The following is a 21,689-nucleotide window of genomic DNA, read 5'->3' as shown; positions in this document are numbered from 1 at the left end:
ATAAAGTAGTTTTTACTTGAATGGTCACCAACTTGAAAAGATATTAAAATAAACATATTTTCGAAGTATAATCAAAGCATCTAGAAATTTACTAAGAATTGAATAAGATAAGAAATATATTTAAATTGTGTTCTCTGTATTATAAAATGTTTGTAAAAAACTTTACAATGAACTGTTCGAATCGCTATTTTAACACATTCTTGTGTATTACAAATCAGAAATTTTGTATGAATAGATTTAGACGTATACAAAAACAATAAAATCTGATAGACAAGCACAAATTAAAGACACGAATAAATTTGATATTTTAGCAAGGAATGATAAAAACGGAGAAGACATATTTACAATTTTGCAAATATATATCTAGGCTTAGTAAACCATTTGTAAATAACGCTACTCAAGCACAACTAGCCTAGTATCAAATAGACCATGTTGATGTCTTTATTTAAGTTCAAAATTGAAATGCTTTGCAAAATATACAGGTATAAAAAAACGAATTTAACGAAGCTTTCTGTTTAATTCTCGAAGTGGCTTCATGTAAACGGTGCACTCGCATGGATGTCATGTAGAAATAATAACCAATACAAGTAAATTAGACATTAATAAAATACAAAATATAATTTATTAACAAAAGAAAACGTCATTCTAAAAAAATATAAAAAAAGGCCTTTGCAAATCTATTTCTTTAGAAATATTAAAATAAACTAATGTAATAAGCAAATTGTTCATGAACAGTAAATTTAGACAAAATATAAAATAAACAAATACATTCTTAAAACAATTTTGAATGGCGAAAATTAATCTGTAAGATGCTAGTAAGTGAAATTTCTTGGAAATAGAGAGGAGAAGATAGACAATAACTCCAAGAGAACATATAATATGTAAATATTGTAATAATAATGAGGTTGGAGATGATACCCACTTTTTCGTAATATGTAGATCACGATTATGTTACTTGAACATAAATTATATGTGATTAGAATTATAAAAAATGTCTGAAATAAATATATTAAAGTTACTTAAGTCTATCTTAATTTGGTATTATGCAGCTTACTGTTCAGTTCTTTAAAACGTCATTTGCACTGAGCAGCGTGGACTCAAAACCTGCATTTTCGTTATCATATTTTACTAACTGCTATATATGATGATTCAAAATATGTTACATGCATAGTTTTTGCATTGCGTATATATTTGTATTCGAATGGGTATATGCTTTCAATCTTCAGTATATAAATATGCATTCATTTATAAATATTTACATAAATGAATAATTTCCCTCCTAGCACAGTAGCCCCTCGTTTCGCTAAATGATACGATATTTCCTAGTAAACTTCCCTTTACTTTCACTTCCTGATGAGCTTTTTACTCGTATGTAAAAAAAAATAATATATTTTTTGAACTTTAAAAGAAAAAAAGGTAAGAAAGTTTTACTTTATTTTGATTGTTAATAGTTACCAAAGGTACCAGGATTACAATTTTATACCCCAGAAGCGCGTTTAGTTTTTATAAGACTCATCAGTGACGCTCAAATAAAAATAGCTAGAAAGCCAAACAAGAACAAAGTTGAAAAGCATTGAGGACCCAAATTCCAACAAATTATACCAACTACTACGGCTAAAATAATCTATGCCTGGGATAAGATTTTATTTTACTTTTTTTTGCAAGTATCGAAGTATCACTTTGAAGTAACAAATTTGTTAAAATAGTGTTAGTGTATTCTCTATGATTAGGGTAACATTATTATGAGCAACCATGTGTATGTGCTTTGCTTTTTTGGTATACGCGTACATATGCCTAAGTTTGACTCATGCAAACTTTATAAAGTTTTATGAAGCTCATACTGGATGCTAAAAACCAACACTCGCAGACAAAATTAGAATGTGTTTACTGAACGTCTTACAGTTAACCGCATTTAACAACAAGTTTTCTTCAACCAATTTTAGATTGTGATATAATGTACATGAGTTCTATCAGCCTAAATAAAAAAAAAATATGTTTAATATTTGTATAAATAGATTACTAACATTAGAACATTAACAAATAATGAATGAATTCTTTTTAAAAAAAGAAATATACCAAGGCAGCAAGTAACACAACTCAAGGAAAGAATATTTACTGTGTTTTTGGCAGTGGAAAATTGAGTAGTTACCGGAACCCAAAAAGCAAACGCTTCATTCCTTAATCCAAATCTTACAACTTATATTTATTTTATAAGAAATTGGTACAAATAATCAGGGCTTCCAGGTTACTATTGGGTTTTCATCAGACAAATCAAATGTTTGGTAGTGTACTCTTCGAACATTTTATTTACTTTTAGCAAATTTGATTTTTTTGCATAGAAATATTTTTGAAACTAATTGTATAATATAAGTTTTGTTGAAACGTTTGTTAATCACAAATCTGCAAAACTCTTTAAAATATTATAAATATCTGATTTTACACAGCGTTTAGAATATATAATTAAACGTTTGTGTTTCTATTGATTTTATTCACCAAAATATTACACATTAAATAGTTTGACTAACTCATATAACGGAAATGTAAAAAACACACAAAAAAAACAAGAATTCCGTGAACTCCTGGCAAATTGAAAAAAGGAGGATCTTAAAAACAAAATTAAACGCTTTCTCTCAACGGAACTTTTGAAATAAGCTTGTTATATTCTTGACTGAGTTCAAATCTTCGTGGGTTTACATTTAATTTATTTTTATCAAATAAGAAATTTAAAAGTTACTATAATCAGTAGTACAGTTAGAGAATAAGACTGAATTTCACTATAAAATATGATTATACACGGAAGTTAAGTGTATAAGTATTATCATGTGTATTATATAATAAAAATCATCTAAAGGTACCAAGACTTTGTTTGTTGATCATGTTGATATTCCGTATCAACTTTACAAATAATACTTGATGGTATTGAAGTACAGATTCTGGATACTGAAGTTGTTTATCATCTTATGAACGTTTTACAGTATTCTTTTATTTGTCTTTATGAATATTATTTTTACTTTAGTCGATTTTTTGTGATATCCGTTTGACGTGGCTCTGTACTTTGGTATATTTTTGTATAAGTGTCTTTCTTTTTCACTCCAGTGTTTTGTTCATATGTAATCTTGCGTTTCTTTGTAACATATCTATTAGTTTTTATAGTAATCAAGAATATAACATATTGTTGATTTCTGTACTCCTATTTTGACATTTAAGCCTATAATTTTTGTTTTGTTCACCCATCTTTGTGAACTGTCATACAAGTCAGATGTTTAACTAGCTTTAACAACAGGTTTAAACCACAGTTTGCTGCAAAAGATAATGCCCGAACCAAGTCCTAGGAAAAACGTTTGATTATGCCATTTGATAAGGTCCTTTTTTGTTTTGAATTTTTCTCGGCGTTGGGTCTTTTTTCGTTGATTTTATTTTTAATACTGGGGTCCTTTTTTAGATGATAATGTCACTACTACATCACACCTATCTTCTCTACCAGTGAGTAGACGTTTCTAAAATAACATAAAGCAAGCAACATTACTGCATGGGAACAAAACGTATGATTAATGTCGTTTTCTGCAATGAAACTGTAAACTATCTCGGACGACATTGGCGGCTTCATGCCTTCACACAAAACAATGTGTAAACCTACTTAGACCCCTTCTGCATTTATAGAACTGTAGTTATGAAATATGTTTCGATGTATTCTTTTCTCAGATTATTCTATAGAGAAGAATATGAGTTTGATTAGCTCCAGTAAATTTTCTACAATGCGCGACATGAAAGCATTCAAATATTAAGTCTAATACTTGTCCTCAAAACTCAGATTTTTTTTAATATTCTAACCTTTTGGAGACATCAATATTGGATAAGTTTTCATTGTTGATTTTTTCATCTCAAATAATTTCAGCTTTTTTCAAATTTTTTAATATGACACGAAATAAAGATGTTATGCATTCTATATATGAACATATATGTACTAAATATTATCGTTTGTTGGTTTGAACCTTTCCCTAATTTAATGTATTTCATTCATAAAGAAAAAATATCAATATTGATAGTCGTTGCAGTAATAACAATATGTAAATATATATATATAAACACAACATCGATTTTGTCAAATAAAATGTTGAGTTGTTTGTGCAAAGTAAGGAAGGAAAGCAATTGAAGACGCCTTTGATATTGATCAGACAGAAAGTGAGCCTTGAAATAGGTTATGTGGTGGTTGTCTATCGCATTCGTTGGATACAAGTACAGTCATTTAAGGAATTTTAATTGTAGCCATATGTTTAAGTACGCCATCTTTTGTTTCTATAACAGTAAATAATGACATTTGGAGGAATGAGTCAATTTAAATATCAGAATTTGGGATTTATTCTAGTATCTATTTTCTTTTTGTAAATTGCATACTGTGGATTCATTTATTTTCGTGGTTTTGTTTTGTGGTTTGATGAAAAAATGCAATTTCATGGATATTTGATTTCGTGGTTTTTCAAAAGTCTGCATATAATCAAAATTCAAACTTGCAATTCCTTGAACATTACAATTAGTGGTTTCCCTATCCCAACGAAATCCACGAAAATTGGTATCCAACGAATAATAATGAAGCCACAGTATATAAAAACAAAGTGATCATTATGTGTGCTTCCATTTTTATACATTTTGTCCATCGAAAACAGGACATCGATAATGACAGTATTCATGAATGTCATTTGCCATTAATTCCAATATAAGTAAAACTGCTCTGGTAGATGAAATTTTAGGCAAAGAACCACAGACTTTTAAATAATTTGTATGACTTGTCATTTAAACTTCGCGGGATATCGATATCACTGATTCCAAAATGTTATGTCCTATCAAAGTAAACACTTGCTCTATGTTAAAGATTATTATCCCCGTTTATTTTTTATTTTTTTTAATTTTCGATTAACATTACAGGGCGGTAAATAAATCATTACAATCCAAATAACTGGTTTTACTACCCTTTAAAACTTCTCGCAGGTTCCATGTTGTTTAAAGTACAAAGCATCATTTGTGTAATGATTTAAATCAAAGGGGTAATCCACTAACGATTTTTATCTTATTAAGCCACTCATTGGCATTATATTCAGTTAATCTAAGACGTCATCAATAAACGGTCTTACTTAACTTATTGCAAATGATCTCTACGATGTTACGCCGTCTATGACGTAACGCAGGCAACATTAGACGCATTATTTCTTTTATTCTAGTATCTATATCTTAGGCTTAAAAACGTTTAATATTTTAGCTAACTGTAGGGCTCTACCTTATCATGCTTATGTCTAATTATTAAGTTTCAATAATAATTTTTAGATTATTAAAAAAAAAACATTGCCTTAACGTAGAAATTTGTGCCTGAATTAGCTCTCAATTTTTCCGATTCAGACAAAAACAAGGATGCATGTTTTATCTACGTTCATATACGGAGTTTTTCCCTCAACATTCAGTTCTATGTTCGTAGGTGTTTCTAGGGATTAAAATAAACATATCTATGGATTTGAATGTATATAACCTAAAACCAATTTCCCTGTTTGACCGCTGTTTATAATTGGTGATTCAGCTAGAAGTTAAATATGATTACCAGCCAAATTGTACATAAGAAAAGATAAAAGACCGTTATAAACAACCGTTTTATGAGATACACTTGTCTTTAGTTGTAGTATTAAGGCGATAGTTTTCTGTAGTATTTTTTAACATGTTCGTCTCTCGTCTCCGTCATGGTGTTGTAAAACGTCATATCACAAATATACTGAACTTAGAGGAAAATGCAAAACTGAGAGTCCCTAACAGTGTGACAGAATCAAAAGCTCAAACACATGAAACGAAGGAAAACTGTCAAAACATATTCCTGAAAAGGTACATGAACCTGGTTACATGGTTAACTAAACACATATCTTGTATGATCGTCGCATCAAATTCGGTAATATTTACAACGGCGTGTGAACAATACAAAATAGACACTTGTGAATGTTCTTAAACAGATGAAATTTGAATGTCCCTTAACCATCGTTTGTCACTTTGGAAATAAACTTAAGATGAAAACCTACATTTTAAGTCCACTTATATTGATTTTGAAGATTGAAAACTTTTCCTAAATTTAAATACTCATTCCTCAACTAAGTCATTCTGTAAGTAAAAGTGGGAATGGCCCTAATATGTGTTGTAGCCTGATTCAATCACATTTTTACAATATCTCCTGTAAAAAATTGCTTATATTGCCTTCTTATACGTTTCTTGTTTATCATAACTATGTATGATTGACCTCAAAGATACAATACAATCGGATGGTACCAAAGGGATTTCCAACCCTTAAGTATGTTACATGTAATAATAACGACAAGACTAGAGCAGTCTCTACTTGTTTTTTCCCTTAAACTCTAATACAGTTTAGACTGTTCTGAATCAGCCCATGTTATCAAATATATATCAATCTTATATTTATGGTTTTTCTGTAGTTTGGATGATTGTTGTCAAGTGTCAGGATTTAATCAATATGTAAAATAGTTTGCACTTTCAGTTATTGAACAGAAATTAGAACAATAAGGAAGCTTGGTTTTTTATAGATAATTTCTATTCACATTGTGTGAAGATAGGGAAGCATTTTTGTAGAAAAAAGATATGTGCATATTATCAGACTTCTGATGAAATAGGGAAGAGTATAATTTAAAAATTGCCGAACTCCGAGGAAAATCTCTAAGCAAATGACAAAAGCTCAAACACTTCAAACGAATTGATAAAAACTGTTATATACCGGGACAAAGTAGAGGGATTTTTTCATATAGCAAATGGTGGATTATTATTATTTATTTCATGAGACCATGTAGTCCATGTCACAAGGAGAAGGACGCCTTGTTCTGGAAATTATCATGCTTAATTTTAATCAATCTAATATTTAGTCCTCGTCCAGAAATAAAAATATTAACCCATGATAAGAAAGCCCCGTCATATTTGGTTAGGCTAGCTTCTGCTGTCAGTTTACACGTATACTATTAGGCTCAGGGGAGTCTTGTACAATCAGATGGGTGGAATTAATAATAAAAATATAATTGAAATAAATTCAATTGAAATATTAATATAATAACATAATATAAGAAAAGTGATTAGGAAATGTTTGATACACGGTAGCTTTATACCAATATTATTGCCATATCAGTAACTTGAATTTTAGGAAAGACTCTTTTAAAAAAATAAAAGATAGAAATGACAGGAACTAAGAAAACAGTACTAAAAGCTCAACTTTATTCAAAACAGTTCGAGAGGAGAGATTTAAAGGCAATTAATAATATGGAACAACCAATGAATGATTATTTGAAACGATATCATATTATGTTGTGATATCATCTTCCTTCTTTTTCTTGTTCGCTATAAAATAAAGTTTTGACTGTTTTCAAATTGTGTTTCCTTTGTCTTTTATTTATGATATGCCAAATCTGAGAATGTTTGATTCACGTCATTCAGAACAAACCTTGGCATGCTAACATATCATAATCATTTACACCTGGACTTCCCAAAAGTATGCATTGATATAGGGATATAATTGGGAGATTTATATATTATTTGTATATGCATAATGTGCTGAATTCAGAATATCTGTTGTGTTGAATTCAGAATATCTGTTGTGCTGAATTCAAATATCAGTCTGTTGCGGCTGAACTCAAAATATCTTTTGTGCTGAATTATGCATATCTGTTGTGCTGAATTCAGAATATATTTAGTGCTGAATTCAGCATATCTGTTGTGCTGAATTCAGAATATATTTAGTGCTGAATTCAGCATATCTGTTGTGCTGAATTCAGAATATATTTAGTGTTGAATTCAGCATATCTGTTGTGCTGAATTCAGAATATATTTAGTGCTTAATTTAGAATATCTGTTTGATTTTAAAAAAAGTATATAACTTGTGTTCCTATTTTATAATTGTTTGTACTGAAAGACGTATACCAGTGATCCATGATCACTGGATACATGTATGAAACACAAAAAAAGCAGATTTTATTATTCAATGACATATATCTGAGCTGTGTTACTCAAGAGCAGAGATTATTTTAGAAAACATTATAGCGGGCCCGCCAAATTGTGAAGTGAACTGATATTGAGCTCGTGTGTTATCAACGAATGGTAACGTTATGTGACTATCAAAGTTCGGCTGTGCGTGTTTCAGGTCAAAAAATATTTTTTCTAAGTGAACCAGGCCTGTGACAATTCATATCTAGTTAAAATTTTGTCAATTACATTCGAAATTGAAAAATTGGTGTTCCGAAGCCTATAAATCAAACTTTGACATTAGGTGAACAGACGAATATATGCACGATAAGATTCATGTTATCTCAGCTGTGCTGTGTACCAATGCAAGTAATGATATACAATGTATGTTCAGACGAAACTCGTGTCATGAGCAAAGAAAAAAATTAAATCTGGTAAAAATAATGAGTTTATTCAATGATTTGAATTTCCTTTCAAAGATACATTATTGTGAGTTCCTATATTTTTCAAATACTTTTAAAACGTATAACATCATACCACTCGTGAAATGTTGGATTTCTTAAACGTTCGAAAAATCACGAATTCCTATCACATCCATTTTCCGTCTGGTTTTTTCGTCAGCGCAGCGACATCTGTTGACGACTTTCTCAGAAATTTCCTCCACTTTATTCTGGTGAAATATATCAGGGGTTTTGATGGACAAATCAGAAATTGACTGTTCGGTGAATTTGATAATTTGGACAATAAAACCATATGTTACTCATACCAACTATAGAGTATTTGTATTACTGTACCTATTTTCAGATTAAAAAAACTTAACTATGGCCGCAATGAACACTGCTCCAGAACAGTCGATGGAAAGCCAGTTTCAGCCGCAACAACAGCAACAAAATACCACTGTGATCGTTAACCAACCAGCAGCTCCGACAAATCAATTACTTATTGGTCCTATACATGGAACCAGAGAGTGGTCAACTGGCCTCTTTGATGCTTGTAACGACATGGGAAACAGTAAGCATTTAACTTATGTTGGAATAGTCTAAGTATTCGATCTACTGGTCTTTTCATGTCTTAACTTGTTCAATATGATTCTGCATACACAGTTTGACAAACCCATGTCAAATAGACGGAACAGGACTGGTGTCTGCAAATGTCTCCACCAACCACTAAGTACCCCAATTACGATGGAGTGAACTGAAATGTTGATATTTTGGGCAGGAGTGTCCTGTATCAAGTCAGCAAAATGGCTATTGGTATATTATAGTTCGTTTCTGTCTGTGTTGCATTCTAGTGTTGTGTTTCTGTTGTGTCGCTGTTCTCTTATATTTTATGTGTTACCCTCAGTTTTTGTTTGTAACCCAAGTTTGGTTTTTTTCTCAATCGATTTATGAATTCCGAACAGCGGTATACTACTGTTGCCTTTATTCATCTCCTCGCATCATTATGTCCCCCTGAAAATATTTATCTTACAGAATTCATTATTAAGTACGTGCTAGTATTTCGTCTTTTTTAAAGATAATATACATTGCATCCTCTTTTTTTTTTGCAAGTCCTGTATACGGAGGGTATAAATCCCTTAATTGATACGATATGCAGGGGCTTGTTATGCCTATCAGTATGTTTTTCATGGAAGTTTGTTACTCACAAGGAGGCTATCTAACCAAGTGTTTCAAGTGGTTGAAATCATCCCTTTATATTTTTTAACTATATTACATAGTAATTATGATTTCAATGTTAAGGAATACATTAAATATTTATCATAATTATAACGTGGTGAGAAGAGGACAATCTCTACCTCTGACAATGAATCGGATTATCAAGATTATGAGGATTAAAACAAATATTTTCCTGAAAATTAACATCATTAAAGCTTTGTAGTTTAGTGTATAATAATAAAACCTACAAAAACCTATAACACATATAACATTTACATTTTAAAAATACACATGTGTTTTTGCATTGTAGGTGTGTTCACCTTTTTTTGCTATTGTTTGACAATCAAAGATCTTTCAAGAAGAATAGGCGAACGCGGCCTGACAGGTTGTGTACCGTCTGCTGACATAAATATCAGAACCAGAATAAGGACCCTTGGTGGAATAAGGGTAGGTCAATATAAAAGAAGATTAGGTTTGATTGCCATTGATAAAAATCTCCACAATGACACAGAAAAACAAAAGTTGACAACTATAGGTAACCGTTGGGCTTTCAAAAACGGGCAAAGCAAATGCCGCATAGTAAGCTATAACAGGCCCCGAAATGACTAATGAAAACAGTTGAAACGAGAAAAACAATTACGTCGACAAGAACAGTACAAGAACACACTATACAAAATAATAAACGAGAAAAAACATATATTCGGTGCTACAAATGTTAATGTTTCATTTTTTTTTAATCAATAGTTTGTGAAATCAGTAACATACGTTGATAGAAATCACGTAGCCTGATATCCAGTACATTGTAGATATTGAACTGGCGTTCTTAATGTGTCATATATATATTGAATATCTAACTTAGACATTCCTTACATTGATTGGATTAAAATAATGAAAACAATGATAAAACAAAACTTTGTTTGAGAAGTTCTGCTTTGGAATTATAGTAATACATTATCATTTCAGGGTTCAATATGTGACGACTGCATCGCCGTTACATTTTGTAAAATGTGCGCAGCCTGTCAGGAACAACGAGAACTATGTTCTATGGGAATTTAAAACGGTAGTATTGATTGTACTAGGACCAAAGGACTTGCTTGAATGTATGAAGTACTATATGGCTCCACATTATTTGTCCTATCATGCTTTTTGTGAACACAAAACTGCTGAATATGCTAAATGTATTTTGTTTTAAGGAAATTGACATTTATTTGTATCAAGAAAATATAGCTAACATGTATGTATTGATTCTAAATAAAAACAGAATTACAATATATTGGTTCAGTCCCAACCATGCATACAATATTTCTATGTCTGGTTACATAACGATGTACGTATTCACAGAGTTAATCTATGTATTAACTGTTTTTTTTTGTATTAAGTGCTTACAACAAATTTAAAAACAGATTTGGAAGGAATGAAAATGCGACAACTCTTCACAAAACACCTAAGATACAGAAATTAATTATAGGTCATCATCAACAATAAAATTCAGAAAGGAAATTGGGAATATGTCAACAAGACAACAACCCGACTAAAGAGCAGACAACAGCCGAAGGCCATCAATTGGTTTTCAACACAGCGAGAATATCCCACATCCGGAGATGGTCTACAGCTGGCCCCTAGATACAAAGATGTACTAGTTCAATAAAAATGGACGTCACAATAAACTCCAAAACATACAGTATTCGTTTGAGTCAAACTACGGGTGTCTAGAAATATTCCTCTGGTCCAACTGACTTGGAGAGTCGACTGTAATTAAAAAAAAATCATGCATCAAAGACCAAATTATCAATTAGCACACACCCAACATGTTTTTTTGTTGTTGCCATAAGTTGATGACCTCTTTGTGGATTTATTTGAAAAGTAATTGTGTTAATTACACCTTACCCCTCCGTTATGTTCCAAGTCAGACTTTGTAATTTATCAAAAATGCACACATCTCGATCGTGGGTTTATACAGATAGAAAGTTTCTAGTCCTCAACAAAGTCAGTTATTTGACGTCCACTATTATACGGCTGGTATCTTTGAGTAGTTACACAGCGGTAGATTACTTAGAAGTGTGTTTAATCAGACAAACATCTTAAATGTTGTGTCATTTCTCATGCCTTCTTTCTTATTAAGCACTATTATTTATCTGACATACGCTCTTATATAGCTGGTATCTGAAATGAGTTTTTTTTTACCACAACTGTGTCATTGCCAATGCCATGCGAAAGTGTTGGTTAGGTTGTATATGAAGCGCTCGAATTGAATCATTATTCAAATACGAAGGCTATTATTTATAATTTGATACAACCTTTGCCTTCGACTGTGCAACGTGCAAAGACCATCATTTGTAGACAATGTCAATACCCTCTCCCCCTTTCTTCTTAAAAAAAACCATAAAAATAACTCCACACAAGAACTTTATTTTTTTAGTGGGGCTCAAATCAAATAGAATGTGTCAATACGAAGTGGAAGATCGTTAAAATCCAAAAATACCGAAATAGTATTGCCAATAAGTGTTATTTAATATTAACCAATGGTTAAAAAGAAATCAGTTTTCCTAAAAATTTCATAATTTTATCAAAAATGAATTTACAAAAAATAGATATATCAAAAAATTACAGATCTTGTTATATTCCCACTACAGAAATTCGCATGGCTTTGGCAATGACACAGTTGTGGTAAAAAAAACTCCTTAAAGATACCAGTCATATATTAGCGTATGTCAGATAGATAATAGTGCTTCAGAAGAAAGAAGGCAAGAAAAATGAAACTACAGTTGTAAGATGTTTGGTTGATTAAACACACTTCTAAGTAATCTAACGCTGTGTTACTACTCAAAGATACAAGCCGTGTAATAGCGGCCGTCAAAAAAATAAATCCATTTGTTTACATAATTCTCGAAATCTTCTAGTATGAGACTATATGCAGAGGTGAGAATAGCGTTAATTAATACAGATAACGAACGTTTATAGATCTAACCAAATGATTGAAGGTTAATAGCAAAACAGCAAACCCGGGCCAAAAACTAAACAAATTAATGGATTCACCTAAAGTTGTTTTTTTCACTAGATTTACACAAACTCTTGACATTTTCTGATTAAAATATATGATAAAGCAGATGCAGTAAAAAAGATAATTCACAAATATGTTTATCATATATGTCCTTCAAATAATTCGGTGAATCTGTGTCTGACATTTATATCAGAAGATTATGGATTTGGTTATTTTTAACAAATTACAAATAAGAGGGTCCACTACAGGTAAACAGTGGACTTTGCTTCAAAGTAATTCATTACCGATCGATAGAACTAAGCAAAGGTATGTATATGGAGGTCATCACTGAATATTGAGTTTACTCTTCGATTATATATAGAGAAAACATAACATTTATAACCAGCACAATACTCAATGCTGGTATGAGTATTGCAAATCAAGAAAACCACTGATGATAAATGTCGCAAACGCGTTTATCAAATTTTGTGATTTTTTGGTGTGATGACAGTTAGAATATAAAATGACATGTGATAGGATTGCCAGTGGTAATACTATCAATCAAAGTTTAAATTAAGTGGATATAAGCAATTAAATGCAACCGTAAGACCTTCAACAATGAGAGAAAAAACCCATACCGTATTGAGTTTCATAGTGTAGGCATATACGAGAAAATGTCTGAAGTCAACCTTACAGAATCGTGTTATAGATGAAATGATGAGTTACTATCAGCAGATAAAAAAGAAAATATATCGATCGGATTATTCAAAAGACATGTGCTGGGCTCTCGGTCATCGAAAGCATACATGTACCTCAAGTGTTATTTATATAAATTGACATATAGTGTTGAAGATGATCAACTCAATTCCCCATGATATTTTACGGTTAGTTATTTTGTGTCTCCATCATTATTTAATAATTATCTCCTTCTTATTATCAGTTGTAACTATACAAAATAACGTACTTTATATCGCTAATTACTAAAAACAAATTTCAGTTCCTCCCTTTAAACTGTTCGATTGAGACTCCTTAGCTGACAGCCAGTCTTCAGCGTCATTTGTGAGTTGTGTTTACACGAAATGTGTGTCATGCGCATTTAATCATAAACCTGGTACCTTTGTTTACTATTTGGTGTTTAGTTTCAAACTTTTTTTTATGTATAGTTGATTTGGAAACAAGTTAGGGAGACTCGCGGGTACAACATTTTCGGCAAAAAATTAAACATTTGTTTTTTCATTACAATTTTTTTTTATTGCACTATTAGTTTGTGATATTGTAATAAAATCAATCAAAAAGAACCTATTCTGTTTGCCCCAGATGAGTTTTAAAATGTGTATATCATTGAAAAAGCTCCACATTATCTCCCTTCGGTCTAAAAATGCCATTTTTGCATTAAATTGAAATATCTCTTTTAACACATCGGTGACCTATATTTGTTATTAGTGTTTTCAAATAAGCTGTACGTTACCTGAATAATGGTATATTTAAGCGATTTCTGTTAATAAGGTTATTTTCTATTTGGATATTACTTCTATTTTTCCTATTAGTTCATCAGAAAAAACAGACATTAACAAAAATGTATGCTTTTTTCGGAGGCAGATTGTGAGCTTAAACGAACGGTGACCCCATTTTTATTTCATTTTTCTATTGAGAATATGATAAAATTCGTATATAAAAAAAATAAAGGGAAATCATATATTAAAAAAATATGGATTTATACCCGCGAGTCCCCTTAAAATAACTTATTTTAATCCCTCTACACTTTGCGGGTGCGTTGGTGTATCCGATAACGAGTATTTACTGATAACGTGTAAGCAAATTTTGTGAAAAGTTGCATTAGTGAGAATTTTTTATCATCTTTACAGTTCAAACTTTTGTCGATATTTTTTTACAAGTCGTGTTGGCCTTTTTAAAATTTGTTTGCAATAAACCTTTATTCATAAAGAAAATGCGAAGTCTCAACAAAAAGTTGATGAGTCATTTTATCTTACCAAAGTAAGTGCCGTTCTTGATAAAAAAAATCATCTAATCATCCAAAAATTGTGAGGCAAATAATGAGTAAATACATTTAAACAAGAGTAGCTAAATGGCAGAACAGAATCTACTATTCAGTGGTTGTCTTTTTTATGTGTTACATATTTGTGTTTCATTTTTTGTTGTACATAAATTAGGCCGTAAGATTGTTGTCGTTTGAATTGTTTTACATTGTCATTTCGGAGCCTTTTATAGCCGGCCGACTGTGCGAAGTGGACTTTTTTCATTGTTGAAAGCGTTTCGGTGACCTATAGTTGTTGTTAATTTTTGTGCCGTTTTTTGTCTCTTGTGGAGAAGTGTCTCATTGGCACTCATACCACAGGTTTTTCATAACTAATATGAATTGTTCCTAGAGCCACATTTGCCTCAGTTTGGTGTCGTATTTTAGTGTTTATTTTTATCTAATATGAATTTTATTTTCAATCATGTCACTAAAATTACTAGCGCAATATACCCCTTGGATAGTCATGCGTATAGGTAGAAAAAGGAATGACAAAGCAATAGCAAAAAAAAAAAACAACAACCATACAGCAGTTTACAAAACCCCCAAGACGTCGTGTTACCCGAGTAAGGACAATCACGGCTATATATCTAATTCAAAACGTCACATTTGAAGAAATAGAAAGAGATTGTGGTCGTTACCGACGAAACATCAATGACGCACTACCAATTCAAACATAGAATATGTTTAATATGATAACTGTGTATAAGTTTTATTTTTGATAAAACCTAGAATAATACCATGGCCAATAGCCACATGAATAAAGGATATGAAATGCATCCTCCACCACAACAAATGATTGACCGACATGAACAGTCTCATCCACAGCATATGACGGGAGAACATGGACATTCTCATCCACAGCATATGATGGGCGGACATGGACAATTTCATCCGCCGCAACAGCAACAGCAGCAACAACAAACTACTGTGATCATCCAACAACCAACCGTACAGACAAACCCATTACTAATCGGCACTATACATGGAACCAGGGAATGGTCAACTGGACTTTTTGAGTGTTGTACAGATGTTGGAAATTGTAAGTTGTAATAATTGGAAAAGAAGTTTCGAAAATATAAGTTCAATGTGCATTAGATATATAAATAAATGATATATTAGAATAAGTCACAGAGAAGTGGACTTTATTGTATGTCAATAACAAACTGCAAACAATAGAAAGACCGTCAGAAATAGATCACAATAGTGTCATTTTTTGTTGTAGCTTGATCTCAAATGTAACCCTTAGAACTTGTGGTATACACGGGCGTCTGTCTAACATTTATATACAATAATGGTCCTGTATATGTTAACTTAATTAATGGGATTTAACATTAAGTATTGAATAAATCAGGTCACATACTAGAATTATACTTGACCTGCTTGTTGACAATATACCTGTTATAATATAATTTATATGACTGTCTATCATATAAGCGAGATGTTTGGCTAGTTGAAGCCACCCTTATCTATAGAAAAAACATGCCTGTACCTTGTGAGGAATATGACAGCTTTTGTATTCGGTTGATGTGTTGCGCTTTTGATTTCGCCCTCTGCTGAGGGCTCTCTTTTCAAGTTGAAAAAGAATAGAATTATAAAAAAGCTCATGACTTCCCTGCTTGACTGGTTTTACACTAGTCATTTTGCGGGTCTGTTTTATCTTGCTTTTTTTATGTGAATAAAGCTCCATGTTTAAGACCGAACTCTGACATATTATGGTTTACTTTACAAATTGTCACTTACATGGTTTTTACTTTTTACATGGAGAGTTTTCTCATTGACACTCATAGCACATCTTTATATATATATATATGATGTGAAATGTAGTTTTGCCAATTTAATTTTTTTATTATATATATATATATAAATATACGAGTCTAAATTGAAAACTACGTTCAAACCTATGATTGCGTTGGATAAAAACCGCAATTTTTATACGTGTGCATGTAAAACAAATTTCTTGTAGAAGGGTATAAAAACAGCTCAAACAACATTTTCCAAAAGACCTAAAAGTGAAAAAGTATATTTAAACAACACGCATTTGACTAACAGGTCGAACAACTGATGTTCTTTCACCCTTCTGACTGTCATTGGCGATTGACCAATACAATTGATCACAAGATGTAACAAAATAGATCTTAATATAAATGTAATACTAAACAGATAAAAATAAACTTGTGGCCACGAGGTTATGCCACAAACATACGGTGTCAATATTTCTTTAGTACACCAGATCCGGATTTCAACAATGAATGTTTCTTTGGTGATGTTAGGGATCGAAACGGTATTTGGAAGGTCATATTATATATATTAACACGACAATGTTCAGTAAATAGAGAACCGTCTTAACTTCACTAAACAACATATAGTTATACTTGTCAACAACACTACGACAACATAGACAATGGAAAAAATAAGGACATATGGTACTTTAGGAAGGCCATACCATATAGTCGGCTATAAAAGGCTACGCCATATAATAAAATATGAAACAGTTCAATGTTGAAAACTCATGGCCTTATTTATAACAGAATAATTTACAAAATACAAATATGACAGACAGGAAGAACCGACAACCACTGAATGACCCTTTCTGGATCCTTAATAAAAAATAAAATTATCAACGTGATGTTGCCGGTGATTTCATTAGTTAACTGGTTTAGTAACAAGGTCATACATAACCATAAACATATTTTAACTTTTAAACTGGTGTAAGAAATTGACCACTTTAAGTGTATATCGTAAAAATCAGAAATATTGAAGGCACTCGAAAGATATTTCGTTTATTTAAAGTGCAAAATATCAGATAATCATAAGAGAAACATATTTGTACATCAGTTTCCAATGGATCTATTCAACTTCGATAGCTAGATTATCAGAGGGGCGAACGATACCAGAGAGACCATCACACTCATTAATCAAATTAAATTACAACCAAATCACTAAAAACAAAAGCGACAAATAAACAAACAAAAGTAAATCTGTATTTATCGTGTTCTAAAGTACCAATAACCGTTTTCAGTTAAATAAATTGATATTGGTATGTTCATTTCGAATGGTCAATCAATGTTATAAGTTCTAATTTTAGGTATGTTTGTATATTTTTGCTATTGCTGCGCAATGTCAACGATTGTAACACGCTTAGGGGAAAGTTGCTGTACAAGTTGTTGTGTACCGTGTGCAGAAATTGGAATCCGAACTAGAGTAAGGACTCTTGGCGGAATCAGGGTAAATAAGAAATACAAATGTTGTAATTTTGGTACAATCAAATAAAAAAACGTCTTGAATGGAAATGGATTTTAAAACTTTTTAGGACTCATGTGCAATTCTTATTTAATTGTAAGTTATTTTTATGGAATATCCAAAGTCTAATGTATATACCTTACAAGCAGTCGACAAACACCTTAATAGAGTATTATGTTAAGTGTATATATTTACTAGTATTCCGTGTACATTTGAATGGACTATCCTAAGTCTAGTGTACATATGTACCATTATACTGAATTCAGCATACACGCGACAAGAACATCTTTTGTTTAGTGTATATGGTATTATTATTCAGCTTCAACTGCTAAATGGCATATCACGAGTCAAGTGTATATACCTTAATCGATATTCACCATACACGTACCTCTTGTACGGGATGATATGTTTCGATAAGAAAGATTAGTTATTTCTAGAACACAGTTCGTTCATGACATTCTCTATTGATATTTCAAAAAATTAGATGTTAACACTCAGGGGTAATATTTTCAATATCTTTATACTGAGCGCTAGTCTTATATGTAAGTTTAGTACTTTGTACTTAAAAGCGGACATATAATACAATTTCAAAATGCAGCCATTTTTACATGGGAAGGCAACGAATTATATCAAATATTTAACGATAAAAAATAAAGAAATGATAGAATGATTCTTTTATTATATTTTCCAGCGATCAATACCAACACAATGATAATTTTGATCTCCAGTGTTGTTCTTTTTAACTTTACATAATGAAATTAGAACATGGCTTTGTCATCAAAGCGAATGATTTTGTAATTGTACATTGTAGGGTAGCATGTGTGGTGACTGCATGACCATAGCATTCTGTACGTTGTGTGCAACCTGTCAGGAACACAGAGAATTAAATGCTATGGGACTATAAAGATTTGAACTGTTGGAACAATGCACAAATTATGTATACAATGAAAATGTTTTCGGCATGTTATATAGAATTTGACATGCTGTTTTGTTAATGCGTAAAATATATTTATTATGATAATTTCAAAGTAATTTTTGCACATTAACAATATAAAATTATTAAAACTGACCAAGATGGACTGTTCTTTTTAAAAAACATTTACTGAATAAAGGAAGAATATCAATATTAAAAGAAACTTTCAACTGATTTTTATAGTTCGTTCTTATGTTGTCAAAAATGTTAAAATGTATAAAAATAAAGATTTGGCAGGTAGGTGAAACTTACATAAATGAAGAGATAAATGAAAACTGAAGAGATTGATGCCCGATTTATACAATTCCAAGGCCCTCAGTCGGCGCCAGAAGCGAGAGAGTCGCGCATCTATTTTGGGTGGGCAAATACCCACTTTTTGATATGGAACGAGCTCTGACGTCCCACTGCCCCAGCTTGTCTGGCTAAACAGCCGTCGGACGTCAGAGTAATCTCGGACTACAATAAGTCATACTATTTTAGCATTTAAGTTAAATTTAAGACGGTTTCCATCTTAAATGAAACTGGGCGATTTGTGTTCATTCCTCATATTGAATTATAAGTTGTATTTGATGATATTGCATACATTATATAAAAGTGGAGGATGATCACGTACGCGGCCACTTTAATTTTTGACAAAAACCATTTGAAAAGTGATTTTTTTTTTTTTGCATATTTGATAGATTTTTATTGGAACGCTTTTAAAGACAAAATCAGTTAAAATCTTTCACATAAACTAATCGAATCAACTGAAATAGACACTTAACCTACTCAAGGGTTTAAAAAGTGTCCAAAATCTTTCGTCAAATGAACCAGAAATTTGAGGCCCAAATCTACCCTTACCTTTAATCAACTTATTCATATTAGAGTCCATATTTCAAAATTGAGTAGTTTGTAATTTGGACAAAATTGTTGTGACAATCTAAGCTGATAATAAAGCAAGTTGTTATTTAACCGATTGCATTATCGTACAGAAAATTCAACAGTAAAGATATTATCTTTTAAATTACGGTATAACAATTCTGATGTAAATATTTGATTATAACTATTTGTGCCTTTATTACATGATCTTACAGATTAGTTGATGAGTATATAATATATGCCATAGACTGCAGACTGAAGGATATATTCTACCAAAATAAAAACAAAATGTTTTTTTTTGTTTTGCTCCATTATTATTCAGATTTGATTATATCACAAATGATCAATTCATGATGCAAATATTGGAATGACAAGTATGACCGTGACCTCTTTGTAACATTAAGATTTGCAATGAGATTTAATAGTTATAGATATTAAAATATTTATTTTACTTGGTCCTATGTAGACCTTTGATGCGGCTTTATGCAGAAGGAAGGTGTTCAATAGTGACTGATCTCCTGACAGGTAAAATAAATGTTGCAACGTAATTTATAATGTAGTGTATAAGTATTGTTTTCCCTGGTAATTTTACTTTCTTCGTGAATCAATTTTTTCCATTGATGTTATATGTTTTAACAATTAAAATTGATTAAGAAAACATCAAAGTCAAGTACGTAATAGCACATGCGTTTTGCCATTTGATAAGGTACTTTCCTTTTTGAATTTCCCGGAAGTTCAGTATTTTGCGATTTTACTTTTTGAATACTTGTGAAGCATTGATACAAAAAGAGAGCATATTGAAATCGACAAATATTGTCTTTATTAGTTATTAATTTGATTGGTTTCCAATGACATAAAACAAAAAGTAAATAAGTATTGCTTAATAGTTATTAACACTGATAGCTCTACATCATTCACATATTTTTATAAAGGCATATACAATGTATGTTATGTTTGGATCAAGCTAGCTATACCGTTTTGTACATAATATTTTAGCTTGTTCCTGATTGATATTATTATCTGTTATACAATAGGCTTTGAACTTGCATGACATTACTGCACCTACTCTAGGTTTGGTACATTTGGTCAGAAAATGTGTAATGATTACCAATGAGAACAATTATCCATCAAAGTTCCAATGAATTGTATGTCATTTACAGTTTCTGTTCTGATGTAACTGTCCTAGGTTCTGGGAATGTCTTAATTGCAAGCAAACATATGTAATGCTCCATTACTGTATGTGTCTGTATCATGTCTAGTGACTGTACATTATTTTTAATTGAATATTACTTCAAACAGTATTTATACTTTCGCTTGTATAAATAAAATATACATGTACGAAGATTTCTGAAACTGTACTGTTTGGGACCTTCTGTTGTTCAAACCATATTTTCGATTGAGCATTTGTATTCAGATGCAGGAGAAATCGTAACCATTTCTGTACATATATGACAGAAAAAGAGACTGACCTTCTATATAGTTGGAAAGGTAAATAAATTATTTGGTTTTAGCTCCTGGTGGACGTAAAATTAAATTTTGCTGTTATTTTAAAGTATCGTTTAGTTATTATGTACCAAGTTTCTACGTTACTACTTTACTACATTTATACATGTTAGGGTGTTCGTAGTGACTGCCAATCAAAAAAAAGCCCTTTACGCGGACGTTATCCACCTTTTTTGTTTATTCTGACATTATAGCAAATCAATTGAGACAGACATTTTTGATTTCATTGTGAACATAACATGTATCAAATTAGGTACGTTAGATATTATCAAATATGTATAATAAAACAATATTGAAGTTATTAAAGCGTAATGTCACGTATTATAACATCAGTGAATAAGTACAGACGCACAGGTTTCTTATTCAAATGTTAAATAGAATATTATCTATACAAAATCACAAATCTTTATTGTAATTGCTAATTACATGCATATGCACTCATAAGGTATGATT

General features: G+C 31.3%; 3 protein-coding genes across 3 annotated transcripts in view; all 3 read left to right on the top strand.

The window, feature by feature from the left end:
- The first annotated feature begins 1,312 nt into the window (after nucleotides 1–1,312).
- On the top strand, nucleotides 1,313–10,915 carry LOC134688417 (cornifelin homolog B-like). Its single transcript, XM_063549123.1, has 4 exons — nucleotides 1,313–1,416; nucleotides 8,794–9,000; nucleotides 9,955–10,091; nucleotides 10,608–10,915. The coding sequence occupies exons 2-4, from the start codon at nucleotides 8,811–8,813 to the stop codon at nucleotides 10,698–10,700; spliced, it is 420 nt and encodes a 139-aa protein (XP_063405193.1). The 5' UTR covers nucleotides 1,313–1,416; nucleotides 8,794–8,810; the 3' UTR covers nucleotides 10,701–10,915.
- Nucleotides 10,916–12,882: 1,967 nt separating this feature from the next.
- Nucleotides 12,883–18,846, top strand: LOC134686546 (placenta-specific gene 8 protein-like). Its single transcript, XM_063546213.1, has 4 exons — nucleotides 12,883–12,951; nucleotides 15,392–15,701; nucleotides 17,748–17,887; nucleotides 18,714–18,846. Exons 2-4 carry the CDS (start codon nucleotides 15,401–15,403, stop codon nucleotides 18,804–18,806), a joined length of 534 nt encoding a protein of 177 aa, XP_063402283.1. The 5' UTR covers nucleotides 12,883–12,951; nucleotides 15,392–15,400; the 3' UTR covers nucleotides 18,807–18,846.
- Nucleotides 18,847–20,178: 1,332 nt separating this feature from the next.
- LOC134686545 (placenta-specific gene 8 protein-like) overlaps nucleotides 20,179–21,689 on the top strand; it is an 8,672-nt gene continuing 7,161 nt past the window's right edge. Inside the window, exon 1 of the mRNA XM_063546212.1 lies at nucleotides 20,179–20,258. The gene's annotated coding sequence lies outside the window, so the exon portion shown is untranslated. The remainder of the gene's footprint in view (nucleotides 20,259–21,689) is intronic.

Source organism: Mytilus trossulus, chromosome 10 (assembly GCF_036588685.1).
Source record: "Mytilus trossulus isolate FHL-02 chromosome 10, PNRI_Mtr1.1.1.hap1, whole genome shotgun sequence".
Taxonomy (NCBI): Eukaryota; Metazoa; Mollusca; class Bivalvia; order Mytilida; family Mytilidae; genus Mytilus; species Mytilus trossulus.
This window is presented reverse-complemented; position numbering and strand designations above follow the sequence as displayed.

Coding starts and splice junctions, on each gene's coding strand:
- LOC134688417 (XM_063549123.1), top strand. CDS start 8,811: ATGGCCGCAATGAACACTGCTCCAGAACAGTCGATGGAAAGCCAGTTT. Junction 9,001..9,954: donor TTGTAACGACATGGGAAACA/GTAAGCATTTAA, acceptor TTTGCATTGTAG/GTGTGTTCACCTTTTTTTGC. Junction 10,092..10,607: donor GGACCCTTGGTGGAATAAGG/GTAGGTCAATAT, acceptor TTATCATTTCAG/GGTTCAATATGTGACGACTG.
- LOC134686546 (XM_063546213.1), top strand. CDS start 15,401: ATGGCCAATAGCCACATGAATAAAGGATATGAAATGCATCCTCCACCA. Junction 15,702..17,747: donor TTGTACAGATGTTGGAAATT/GTAAGTTGTAAT, acceptor TTCTAATTTTAG/GTATGTTTGTATATTTTTGC. Junction 17,888..18,713: donor GGACTCTTGGCGGAATCAGG/GTAAATAAGAAA, acceptor TGTACATTGTAG/GGTAGCATGTGTGGTGACTG.